We start from the raw sequence: 13,651 nt of genomic DNA, 5'->3' as shown, positions 1-13,651 counted from the left end.
CAGGCCTCAGAAAACGAGTTGGCGTCGAAAAACTTGGGCAGCATGTTGTGTCTTAGATTCCACATCTAAGATGGCACTTAGATGTGGAATCACTTTCCAATAAGTCATTTGTTTTAAATGATATCCTATCCCCAAACCTTTGTGTTAACTCTTCACTTCCCTTTGTCTATTGTCTCGTGGGGGTTCTACTGTTTGATCATCGTAGGCCTTATGCTGTCATTCACTGGTGAACAAAGGATGAATTCATTATGTGAATTGCATGATAGTCAACTCCAGCGGACTGCACATACAGACCACCTGGATTTAACAGTTGTATCAACAGATTTCCAATGCAATACATCAGTGTACAAATACTCACAAACACACACAGGATAAGTAACCTACATCAGGAAAAGTGCAAAAATATCATCAGCAGAATGTGGCCTACTTGATCTAGTCTTCCAATAGACTACGGTTAGATATTATTACTGAAGCCACCTCTTTGTTAACAGTTGGGCAGTAATCTCCTGCTCCCCATGCTGATCTATTTTAGAAAAGATTTTGAATGCCTCTGTAAAAGCAAACAAGTAGACTATGATTTGTCCAAAAAATGCAGTGGAGTGAAAGGTAAAATGTTTCCCTTTCCCCAATGTATGGTAGAAATAAGAGTACGTATGGCGGGTAAGTGCCTGGAAACTGTAACAACACTGCCCGAGTAGATAAATTCCGGCACGAGACCGATGCCCGAGCTGCGTCTCTAGGCAACCCCCGAAATCCCGCGAGAAGACACGAATCATTAAAGGTGAAATTGCTATTATGCTACAATATGCAGGGGAAATATAAATAACGTGAATCTTAACATACAGCGCACAATGGTGGACGAAGAAAGCTGGGCAACAAGAACAGCAGTGGCGCGGGAACTTCAAACGAGTTGTCAGCTTCTCGCGGGATTTCCTGGGTTGCTTAGCGACGGGACTCCACTCATACTAGCTTACCTGTGTTTCACTCATCCGTGCGGGTTCTTTTCTCAACGCTAAATTAACGTATGCTGGTGAATTGTGTCGTTGTGTTTTAATGTTTGAACATTAGAATTCCACTAAATAATGGCTACTGTTGTTGCACAGCCCCATTTCATCTTCGGTCTGCGGACAGACGTGAGTAACAATTTGTGTTTCTTCGATGAGCAAACTGTTGTTTTCCCCAGCGGGAACAACTGTGTGTGCTACAACACCGTCCAACGAACGCAGAGGTTCATTCAAGGTGAGAAAAAATGTTTGTGAAGTGTTGGGCAACTTCTTTGAAACTTTCCAACTCATATTCAAGGGGTTAAAGTAACGTTACCTTGCTAATGTTGATTCCATTAGAGATGTCCAGTTTATTATGTGAAATTTAAAACAAAAGAAAAAACGAAATTCCTCTTATTTCTTGTGTCTCGATTTCCATTCGTGCGGTCTCCACAGGCTCAGAGAAAAGCCAGGGCATGCGCGCTCTGGCCATCAGTGCCAATCGGCGTTACCTGGCAGTGTCAGAGTGTGGCGGGAGGGCCACCATCACAGTGTTCGACCTGCAGCATGAGCAGGGCAGGAAGAGAAAGGTCCTGACTGCAGCTGACACGCCTGTTCAAGAGTTTGTGTGCATGGCTTTCTCTCCTGACTCCAAGTACCTAATAGGCCAAACAGGTGGTCCAGAGTGGATGCTAATCTTCTGGCTGTGGGAAAAACAGAAAGTCCTGGCAACAGTGAAGACCACTAACTCAAATAACCCTGTTATCCAGGTAAGTCATGTATGCTGTGTCAGTGCAGCCACAGCTCTTGTAAGTGCAATCTTTCGTGCCCGGAGCATTTTGTATTATTTTGTTGGTGTCCCTTCAGGTCAGCTTCAACCCTTACAACAACACACAGCTGTGTGTGTGTGGGACTGGTGTGTTCAAGCTGTTCCGCTACACAGAGGGAGCGCTGAAACAGAGCAGCTTCGCCAAGGTGGAGTCCATCAACTTCCTGTGTCATACCTGGATGAAGGGGGAGCGTGTCATCGCCGGGACAGACACAGGCAGGCTTCTGGTGTTTGAGTCTGGTGACCTGCGAAGGGAGATTAGCACGGCTTCTAAAGCCATGCAGGAACAGTTTGACAGGTCAGAAGGTGGACCACTGTGACAACATGACTTATTCAGATTGTTTTATAAACTCATAGGTTCCCATACAGTAAATGTGTTGCATAGGCAAGATACGAGTTTAGGCTAGCTATGATGAAAGTCAGTTACTGGAAATATGAGCACTTTGCAGTAAATTTACTCAAACGTATTGTGTGGAGAATTGAAAAGTAAACATTATTTACTTTGCTGAAGCAAAATTACAGTGTCATTACATGTGGTAAAGGATGCATACATCAGCTCGGCAATATGTCATCCTTAGACTTTCTCAGAATTAGACCTTATTATCTCAAGGGGAAATTCTGTTTCACTGCACCGCACCTGTCAGACAGACATACATACAACTGACATTATACAAAAACAGTACATAGAACAGCACTTCAAACATGTCTGTTTACACCAGGGGTCACCAACACGGTGCCCACGGGCACCAGGTGGCCCCCAAGGACCTCTGGTCTCTGGCCTGTTCTAAAAATGAAAATTGAATATTGATATTATCTGTTTCCCACATTGTTAAGTCATTGTTGATAATTATTGTGAGAAATCATTAACGTGATCCGTGTCTTCACATCGATGAGTATCATTAATCATTAATAATCATATATAACTATTTCAGAAGTGTATCAAACTGGTAGCCCTTCGTATGACTCAGTACCCATGAAGTAGCTTTCACTTTCAAAAAAGGTTGGTGACCCCTGGTTTACACAATGCCGTAGAGTTTCTGTGCAGTTGGCTGCACTAACAAAAAAAAGTTGGGCAGTGTAACTGAAGGTTGATCAAATGAATCTTTACGATATATCTAGCATTTTCCATGGTGGGCTAAGTGGACATAGATGACCTTGACTTAGTGTCTTAATTTAACATATTTTAAAAATGGTTTCTATTTTTTTCATTTCGTACAACTATTTTATATTTAAGTCAAGGGCGAGTCTGGTTTGTCCTCAAAAGGGGGCAGGAACATGTGGAAAGCCAGCCAAAGTTCCTGGATGTGCCCATCTGATGAACAATAACTTGTTTAGACTTTACAATGAAACGTTGAGTATGTAGACTTGACACAGGACTTCAGAGTCAAGACTTGTGACCAAAAGGCAATAATTATTCTATTTGTTGTCAACTATTAAACTGAGTATACTCTGAGTATTTTAATTCATTAATTCATTTCACAGACAATTTGAGATGAAAAAGATCAAAGACGCTGACACGGACAAAGATCCCAATGCACCTCGCATCACAGCAATTCTGTCCTATTCCAAGGGCTTTGCAAGCTCTCTGGGCTCCGGCACAGTCTGTCTTTTTGAAAAGCAAGAGGAGGACAATTACAGAAGAATCAGGGAGATACGGGTAAAATATGCAGGAAACATTGGCACTGCAGGCTCTGTGTGTGTTTCAAAGTGATCACGTGTGCATTCTTTTCCGTCAGATACCTTCAGACCCATACAGCAGCGAGCTGAGCCTGGCTGAGAGCCAGAAGATTGACACCATGTGCATCAGTCCAGCAGAGGAGACTCTGGCCATCAGCACAGACAGAGGACAGCTGTACAGCTGCAGCCTGTCCTCTTTGGAGATGAACAAGGTAGAACAGTCACTTTTACCAGCCACACCATTGTGTTTAATTAGTGCTGTGCTGCAAAAACATTCTTCCCGCTCATTTATTTCAGTGGGACACAGGTACAGTGGAGTGCCCATGCAAAGGGTTTGAGCAAAAAATGCAGGGTTGTCCCCAGTCTTCCTCCATTGTCCTCGCTCATGTTTTAGACACTAAAACATCCAGATCCTAATGTTCATCTCAGATGTTTGTCCCTCTGTCTATCAGGAGGCACACGCACATTTTGAGTTCCTGTCGCAGTCCTTCCACTCTAAGTCCATCACTGGTTTGTCTGTCTGCATTCAAAAGCCCCTCATAGCCACCTGCTCTCTTGACCACTCTGTCCGCATCTGGAACTATGAAACAAAGTAAGAGACAAATTCCCACCCGAGCCCTTTGCTCCGTTATCTGTGTCACGTCATGTACTGTATTGACTTCATTTCTCCTCACAATCTGAGGCGTCATTTCTTGAGTCCTACACATAAAGTGAGCTAATGTATTTTAGACTGCATGTTAATGTGTGCTTGTTCTGCCTAGTGCTTGAACACTGCTGCTACTAAAAAAGGATTTGGGAAAGTGTCTGATCAAGTTGCTTTCAGCATTATTTATGTACTCAGAAACCAAATGGTAGTTAACAAAGTGCCTACATAAGTCTGGCATGTTAAGGACCATTGTGTCTCTTTATTGCCTCTGTCTGTGAATTGTCCCCAGAGTGTTGGAGCTGTACAAAGAGTTCCAGGAGGAGGCGTACAGCATTGCTCTGCACCCCACCGGCCTTTTCATCCTGGTGGGCTTTTCAGACAAACTCAGGCTGATGAACCTGCTCATCGATGACATCCGCACCTTCAAGGAGTTCACTGTGCGCGGCTGCAGAGATGTGGGTTCACTCAGAATGTCTAAATTGCTGATGTCACAGTCACATGATTCACTTTTCAGCCATTTTTATCAACTTTTCGTTCCACACCTCAGTGTGCTTTTAGCCATGGCGGCCACATGTTTGCAGCTGTCAATGGGAATGTCATCCACATCTACTCCGTCACTTCTTTTGAGAACATCCTCAGTCTGAAGGGCCACAATGGAAAGGTGAGTCAGGCAGGAGTGTATCATAAAACATGTTGAATAAGTCAGAGACTTGTCATATTTGTCAAACCACTGGGCAGTGGTAACAATGCTTCAAAAACCTATAGTACAAATCCATTATGAACTTTTTTGCAGGTGCGTGGCATTGAATGGAGCCTGGACGACAGCCGGCTAGTGTCATGTGGGATGGAGGGCGCAGTGTACGAGTGGAACACACAGTCGGGCAAGCGTGTCTCTGAGAGCGTCCTCAACTCGTGCAGCTACACAGATGTTGCCTTCTCTTCAGACTGCAAGAGCATCCTGGCTGTGGGGACAGACCTCACACTGAAGGAAATCCAGGACTGTCAGGTCAGTACTGAATGAGTAGGAGTGCAATGAGCTTAGAATATTGTTAATAGAGGATGGACATTTTAGGATGTGAGACTTTTTTTTTTTAACCTGCATCTTCCCTAAAGCGGCTGCCTGTGCAAAACATCTGCATTCATTTGGAGTTGTGCTTGTGTCCGTTTGACTGCAAGTCCAAATTCATCTTAGCTCTGTATTGCTCTCCACCAACTCCTGAGAAAAATATCTGTTTTTTGCGGGGTTTATTTTAGACGTGATAATGCTGAGAGAAATGGGAGCAGCTTTTAGAAATCTGAAAGGGAAAAACAAAAACAAACACTGGACATTTTGGACATTTATACTTCCATCTTTCATGCAAAATGCAGAATGGTTTTACCTCCTCAGCAATCTATGAATAGAAAAGATACTGTTTGCTGAAGGTGCTCACAAAGCTACTGAAAATACAGTGTTTAAATCTATGTCATCAGTATTTAATGTTAGGCAAGAGGTAATGAGTTGTTTGTGCTTGTTTTAAAGTGTCAAATCCAAAATATTTGGGAACCAGCGGTTAATGCTGGTGACTTACATTTTTTGATTTGAAAATAAAGAATATTATGCTCATCTACTCATGCTCATATGTACTGATTCATATTTCTGCCAGGAATGCTGCAACAGCACATATTAAAATGCAAAAACCACAAACCAAATAATTCAACTGTGAAAGTGTATCCATTGCTAAGACGAATTTATTGGGTAAATAAATCAGTCAAAGCCATAACCCTCTTTTTGGAATATCATAATATGAATTTTATATTAGTGCAATATATCAAATATGTGCTCATATTTGTCAACAAAATGAAACCTTTAAAAAGTTAATAATCATTTATTAATAATCATCGTTGCTGTAATTGTGGTAATGGAAGTGCAGGATTGTATTCTGTATTGTATATCTTGGTCCTTGATTTCACAGGTCCTGAGGGAGATTCCTCCTGATGAGGAAGCACACACTGTCGTGGCAGTGTCTCACTCTGGGAGAGTTGTGTTCACCGGGACATCCAGTGGAACTATAAGAGCCATCAAATACCCGTTACCACTCCAGAAGGACTGGATCATGTACCAGGCCCACTGTGGCCCTGTCACCAAGGTTGGTTGATGCCAGAGCATGTGAGCGGAGCTGAGCGGCGAGAATTTCCGCTCCCCGCTTACGTGGGTGTTCGCTCCTTCGCTCCATCGCTCCATCGCTCAAAGTCATACCAGACAGCTCCGCTCAAAGACCGCTCTCCACTCACCTAAAATTTCATTCGCTCCACGCTCGCTCAAATTTAAAAGAGGGAGCAATTCCTGACGTTGCACCTGCAGGGTTCTCCCCAGATGGTGGAACAGCGGCGCTGCTCCGCTATACTGCTAGCTCAGCGCCACTATACTCATTTTCAATGTTAGCTGCTTTATAGCGGGTGTTAGTGGGCTGCCGCGGTCTTCTCATAAAAAAAGCGCCCCCCGGCTGACGGTGACGAGCGTCCGTCCGTCCCTCCGTCCATCCCCCCCCGGCTGACAGCGAGGAGCCGGGGGACAGACGGACGCTCCCCCCCCCCGGCTGACGGTGCGCCTGTCTGCTTGCTTTTTGAAATATTTTTACAAACTCCATCTCTCAACGAATGACCCCCTCGAAGGCACACGTGAGTCTGTGTGGACTTGTGCATGCCCTAGACTCATGGAGAGCGGTATCGGAGCGGAACTGGAGCGAAATGGAACCATCGCTCTGGCCTTTGGATTAAAACCCGCTCCGCTCCGCTCACATGCCCTGGTTGATGCACAAACTAACATGACAGAGAGGCAGAAATCCTTCACCATTAGATGTGAATGGAATACTGATCAACCTTTATACAACTAAAATATGAGTCCACTGACTAACTTTGTCCTCAGATGGTGATCACATTTGACCATCAGTTCCTGCTGACAGTGTCTGCAGATGGCTGTCTGCTGATGTGGAAGATCATCGATAAGGAAGGCAGAGGACTGATGAGCAACAGGCAGATCATCCACACTGAAGAGATCCTCGTCACCAAGTCAGACCTGGAGGAGAAGGTCTGTGTGTATGTTTGCATCAGCCATCAGACAGAGCTGGATTAGTGACATGGAAAAAGACAGTAATCACATAGCAATATGTGAGTAACACATGGGGACATGCATCACGCGTATTCAGCCCTGTGTTCCTGTCTGTCTGTGTGTTGCAGACGCAGAACATGCTGGAGCTGAAGATGCGTTTGGAAGAGCTGCAGATGGAGAATGAGTACCAGCTCCGTCTGAAGGACATGAACTACAATGAGAAGATGAAAGAGCTTTCTGACAAGTTTACCCAGCAAATAGAATCTCTAAAATCACACCAACAGGTTTGCTGATCCCCTACTAGAGAGCTCCACTCCAAATATGTTCAAGCTCACCTCACAGTTTATTGTCAAAATGTCTTCCAGAATCCAACAATCTATTTCATTACTATGTCTCATTTTCTTGCATTAACATTACCTGATTACTTTCTAGTCGCATGTTTTTAAAGAATTAGGATAAAAGATAGACACCCTATTTACCTTTGCCTTTGAATGAATTGTATAACTCAATTGTCTATTCATAACATTTATGTTACCTTTAGGCCATGAAGACTGAAATAGAGAAGCAGGAGTGCGAGCACCAGAAGAGTTCTGCGGAGGTCACGCTGAATCACTCAAAAGAGCTGAAGGATTTAGGTAAGTAGAGGACAGGATCACAATCAGCAAAAACCCGGGGACAGAAACTGTCTGTTTCTACAAGGATCAATCAATCCGTTTGTCTGTCTATCAATCAATCATACACAGAGCTGTCCTGCAGCCAGAAGCTGATGGTGGAGCACGAAAGGTACCAAGATCTTCAGCGAAAATATGAAAGAATGCAAGAAGACTATGAGATGCAGTTAAAGGCTGCGGAGGAGAGCAGAGTCCAAGGCCTGAAGGAGCAGACGCAGCTCTATGAGGCCAGACTGCAGGAGAAGACTCAGCTGCTGGCTCAGGTTGGTCGGGAGGAGCCGACAATGACGTACAAAGGACAGGGACACCGCATGAAACTTGTGAGTTCTCACATGAACTTTCATTTGTGCAGTGTCAGGAGGATGCGCAGCAGCAGATCTGTGATTTTAAAGAGATCATAAAGCAAGTAGAGCAGGATGAGGAGCGGAAGATCCATGACATCCAAATCAAGTATGAGAAGAAACTCCACACTGAGAAAGAGACCAACACGAACCTGAAAGGAGAAACTAGTATCATGACGCAAAAGGTGAGCAAATTATTTTTAGATGTATTTCTCCCCGTCTGTCTCTCATGTAATCTCCTGCTCCGTGTGTGTTTTCTTCCTGTGCGGTGGGTGATTGCTTGATCACAGTTCTACAGTCTGCAGAGACAGATTGATGACAGGTGCACAGACATCAGCAAGCTGAAGCAGGAGCGGCAGAGGCTGCTGGGGTTGATCCGCTCCCTGGAGAGTGACATCGAGGACCTGAAGCGGCAGATCTCTGGACACGAAAAGACCAACCAGGACAAGGTGGCTGAGATCAGGGCTTCAATCTTTTACATTCAAAGTGATTAGACTAAAATGCAGAAAAGTGTTGAATTGTTTATGTGCTGTCATGGTTAGTCTTTAAGCTGTAGCTCAACACAGTGACATTTACTATTTTAATCTCTGTTCTATTTTAGTTTGAATTTATTAATGGTTTTAGTTATTTTCAATATGGTTCCAGCTTCTTAAATATGAGGATTTTCAGGATGTTTCATTGTCATTTATGACAGTAAATGAAGACTTTGGGTTTTGGACTCTTGGTTGGACATAATCCAGCAATTGGAAGATGTCACTTTGATGATCAGTTTTCACAGTGTTCTGACATTTTTTCGAATAAGCGATCATTGAATTCATTGTGAAAATAATCAGCAAATTAATCTACACTGCCACAAAGTCACACACTGTAACACTTCGTTGGACTGTCTTTCCTGGATCCTTTCAGGTTTTAATAAGTCGTTAGACAGTTCTTAACCCAATTTAAGTAGTTTCAGTAATCTCCTTAGTTGTTTTCTTTGCTCGATGCAGGCCAATAATTTGACCCTTCTGAAACAGAGTAACATCTTTTCCACGACCACAGGATATGTGGTTGTTTAAGAGATGAAAAGCTTCTCACTGCACCAGAGAGGGTTAAACAACATATTAATCCCTGCGGTAATGATCCAATGGAAGGCTCTTACCTATTTGCTTAGTTAAATCCAGGTGTTGACTTTTTCCTTGGCCAGGCAGTGTACAATGAAAGTAATTGTTAGTTGCAACCCAAACATAAACACATGGAAATGAGATCATAAAAACCTAATGGTAGGTTTTTGGATCCTGGAGAGGCTCTTCAAATGAGATATTATATCAGTTAATTTGCACTAACGTGACTGCTTTTGGGGTGGTGGAAAGAAACCTCCTTCATTTTTTATTTTTTTTACAATTTCATAGACTGGAGATCATGTTCTGCTGCAGTATTGGATATTGTTAATTGTGTATTGTATATACCTCTTTTAATTCTCTTCACACACACACAGGATAAGACCATCTCCAGCTTGAAGAAGAAGAACCAGGAACTTGAGAAGTTGAGGTTTGTTCTTGACTTCCAGTTAAATGAGTTGAAGAAACAGACTGAGCCTCAACAAGATGACATCAACGAGAAGAAGGAGCGCATCCAAAAGGTCTCGGTTTATTTGCGAGGGTATATTCCCTTTTCACTGAAGTATTCAAAAAAACAATGAACACTTCAACAATTTACATTAGAGTTATGTCAAGAAGCTGTTTTTATCTTTTTTAGTTTTGCGTAGTCAAGTCAAAGATACTAATGGAAAGATAATGAGCTGTTTTGAAATGCAGTTCACCCTGTTTTGGTCATATTATTGAAACATAATGATGACATGTGTTGAAATAAAGCGAATCTCCAGTATCAACATTTAAAACCACACTTAGACACAGGTGGTATTTCTAATGTCTGCATTAGAAACGGTTCTCTGTATGCCAGTGCAGTAAACCTTTTGCTTGTAAGGATTAAGCGTCTCTGGTGTTGACAGTGAAGTGCTGTTTCCACTGTTTAACAGCTAGAGGAGGAGCTGGTGCAAATGGACAAGAGCAACACTCAGCTGAGGCTCACTGTCTCTGACCTGAGACTCAAAGTGAAGGCCAGAAACAAGGAGGTGCATAAGGAGATGCAGAAGGTGAGAACACACCCAACACCTGTTTTTTTGTACTGCAGCAACATACTATGATTACAGCACACACACTGTCGGTGATACTTTTCCAGCTTTAAAATGCTTTGATTAGATGACTGGAGTGTGTCATCAAGCTAAAAGGCTTGTGTGTGACAGATGTTCTCATTAAATCAAAAACTGATACGTGTTTAATTTACATGTTCACATTTTTGTTAGAACACCAGTGTTGTTCTGCGACACTCAGTTTGCCGTTCTTTCACGTCACGTTAAATACGGCCAACTGTAGCCCCATTCACACTGCCTTTTCAAGGCAAAATATTGCGCTGATATTCTCTAAAATAGGGTGACAGTTTCATTATGCCTCTGATCTGCCGACAGATGTAGTAACAGCCGCAGCGAACCGACCTACAATGTTTAAAGGAGGGCAACAGAACCTTTTCACCGCAGACATTTTGACACACCAATGCAGGAAAAGCAGCGGTGTACATAATAACGTTACTGTGGATGTGCACAGTACCAGAAAATAGGATAAGATGAATAAATTCCTCAAAATACTTACATTAAAACCATTTCTTAAAAACAATACTGATATGCCCGTACATAGGCATACAGAAAACCCTTCCCTCTGATAGAGGACTGAAACATGAGGTTCAGCTTTACTAAACATTTTATTTATGAAATAGCTAAAACAAGTGTGAGCCTTTCACATCTTCTCTGTTGCCAGGTGAAAGATTTGGAGACACATCTGCAGCGGCTCAAGTCAGACCTCCATAATTGTGTTGGCTTCATACAGGAGCCGATGAAACTAAGGGACAGCGTGCAGATGATCTATTCCCGCTATGTGCCGCAGGCTAATGGGGTGAGTGGTGCCTGTGGTGTAGCTGATGCTGAGAGTTCATTGCACCAGCAGCCACTCGCTGTGAGCGTGCTGTATGAGGTTTAATTTCCAGCTGGAGTCATTCTCACTTCAACCCTACTCACAGACTAATTGAGAGATGCAGTTTACATACACTGTAAAAAATGCAGGGAATATACAAGTGTGTGCGTGCGTGCATGTGTCTGTTTCGTAGGTGGAGTCTAGCATGGATGAGGATATTCAGAGTGCGTTCTGTCGCCAGCGTGATCACCTGGAGAGGACTGTTAACAGTCTGAGGATGAGGCTGGCCAAATCTGCCGAGGAGCATGACAGAGTCTATGTCAAGATCATGAAGGCAAGTCAGAAAGCAAAGAAAATTGCATGGACAGTTTGTCTCACTGCTCATTACAGATTCGGTCTTTTGTTTGCTAAGACTTATTGCAACAATCTGAGTCTCATACACATGGCCCTCAGCTGTTCTTCTTCCTTTGATTTAAGTAATGGTATTGGTCTACTCTGCAGGAGAATGTGACTCTGATCTCTGAAATCAATGAGCTGCGCAAGGAGCTGCTTTCAGAGAGGACTCGGGTCAAAGAGTACAAAGCTCAGCTGGCCACAATCAAGAAGTCCAACAAGTCCCGCCCTAACTCACAAGATGGAGCCAGAAAGGAGCCTAACCACGAACAGGTCAATTAAGAATAGATTAAGAATAGACCTAAGTCAGAGGTGTTGAGGATCTTCAGCCTCAAGCAACCATCACAGCAACAGGTTGATGCTAACTTTACTTAAATGTAAAAACCTTTTTGTCTTAAATTTAAGAAATAGGTTTTTAGAATGATTTTGAAGGTTTTTACTATTATTTCACTACATACTTATCATGAAGACTTTGTTAAGGTAAAATTAAAAAGCGTTTATATTAAAAGCACTCTACGTGTCCTTAAAAGCTTATTTATTTTTCCATGAACTCCTGATGTGATCATCACCCGCAGCCTCTGAAGATTCTGTTTGATTTTCTAGATGTCATATACTGTACAGTACAGTATCATACACTGTTGGACATAAAATAGTTGAGCATTTTAACTTCTTCTTTTGGTGGAACAAAAGCACTTAAACAAAGACACTGGATCAGTCATATTGGCTTGGGATCAACATGAGCATTTAACAGTCCAGTGTGTCAGATTTAGTTGCATCTGGTGGTGTGGTTGCAGATTGCAACCAACTGAATACCCCTCACCTCACCCTGCTCTACTGTGGCTGCTAAAAACATTGAAGGTCCTCTCTAGAGACAGTGTTTGGTTTATATACTCTGGACTACCGTAGAAACACGCTGGAGCGACATCTGTGGAAGAGGCCCTGCTTCCTCAGTAGACATAAAAGGCTCATTCTAAACAGAAGTTGTTTTGTTATTGTGATTATGAAAACGTTAATGAAAACATGATCATCAAAATTATATTAATATCTGCAAAAATAGCCTTCTAAATCCTAAAAACTTAACATTTAAGTGCAGACTGAAGAAGGGTATAAAACAGTTATATATAACTTAAATTCAAATCGAAGAAGAACTGTGTTTACAGTGATGGATCAATGCCTGGAAAGGTGGGACCATACATTTCTAAAACACAGCACCATGATTAGCAAAATGCCTAAAAAATTCAAAACCACTGCTATGGTCCTTTAAAGGCAATTTAGTCTTGGGATGTGGAGGGACACAAACACAAACACACACACACACTCAACCCCTGTTCTTCCTCAGCTGTGAGTAGTAATGTCATTAGGGTCATTCCATGTCAACTGTCAAAGTTGATGGTGTCAGATATTAGTTCATAAAATGGGTATTTAAGGAACCAACAATAGTATTTAGTCCAGAAACAGTTTGTATGCAACAAACCGAGCTATTACAAACTGTAACTTGCAAATGAACTAACCACAACCCTAACCCATCTGAACCCAATGGAATAATTAAATAATATTAAATGATGGAGTGATTACATATATGAATATTTTGAATATATTCAATGAATATTTACGCTTTGACATAAGAACGATTTAAGGAAATTAAAATGAATCTTTGGAAAATCTAGTCAAAAAGCTCAAAAGCTATACTTAGCCAGACCTGTTGCACTGATTTTTTTAGGCATAACCAAATAACTTCTAGATGTGACAGAATAAATTAATACTATACTGAATAAAGTTTGGCTCCAAAAAGTGAAAACTCTTGAAGATATGATTCTTTTGAAAGTGACCTTTCTGGTAAAAAAAACCAACTGTAAACATACAGCAACAACTGAATACAACACAATTAATGCACAATGCATGTTGCAGTTCTGGTCTCTTAGCTGTTCAGGGCAAATTTCAGCTAATCAGCAAATCCAGTGAAGAAAAATTATGAAAATGAAATTCAGCCCTGGTGGCCAAACTCTTTTCTTTTTTCT

The 13,651-nt window shown here is 42.2% G+C and overlaps 1 protein-coding gene across 1 annotated transcript; it reads left to right on the top strand.

Moving 5' to 3' along the window:
- Positions 1–917: 917 nt before the first annotated feature.
- cfap57 (cilia and flagella associated protein 57) lies at positions 918–12,144 on the top strand. The gene is made up of 21 exons (XM_030421595.1): positions 918–1,239; positions 1,440–1,753; positions 1,851–2,110; positions 3,295–3,469; positions 3,549–3,701; positions 3,942–4,081; positions 4,425–4,590; positions 4,683–4,796; positions 4,929–5,141; positions 6,088–6,261; positions 7,041–7,202; positions 7,352–7,507; positions 7,765–7,858; positions 7,967–8,157; positions 8,247–8,420; positions 8,526–8,684; positions 9,713–9,856; positions 10,253–10,369; positions 11,088–11,222; positions 11,434–11,574; positions 11,742–12,144. Exons 1-21 carry the CDS (start codon positions 1,083–1,085, stop codon positions 11,913–11,915), a joined length of 3,513 nt encoding a protein of 1,170 aa, XP_030277455.1. The 5' UTR covers positions 918–1,082; the 3' UTR covers positions 11,916–12,144.
- The last annotated feature ends 1,507 nt before the right edge of the window (positions 12,145–13,651 follow it).

The sequence above is a fragment of the Sparus aurata genome, chromosome 6 (genome assembly GCF_900880675.1).
Source record: "Sparus aurata chromosome 6, fSpaAur1.1, whole genome shotgun sequence".
In the NCBI taxonomy this organism is placed as follows: domain Eukaryota; kingdom Metazoa; phylum Chordata; class Actinopteri; order Spariformes; family Sparidae; genus Sparus; species Sparus aurata.
Note: the sequence above shows the minus strand (reverse complement) of the source record. Positions and strands in the feature narration are given on the sequence as shown.

Bases quoted from the DNA above. Each gene is read 5' to 3' on its own strand.
- cfap57 (XM_030421595.1), top strand. From the start codon at position 1,083: ATGGCTACTGTTGTTGCACAGCCCCATTTCATCTTCGGTCTGCGGACA. The intron at 4,797-4,928 runs GTGAGTCAGGCA...ACTTTTTTGCAG, and splicing joins TGAAGGGCCACAATGGAAAG to GTGCGTGGCATTGAATGGAG. The intron at 7,859-7,966 runs GTAAGTAGAGGA...AATCATACACAG, and splicing joins AAAAGAGCTGAAGGATTTAG to AGCTGTCCTGCAGCCAGAAG.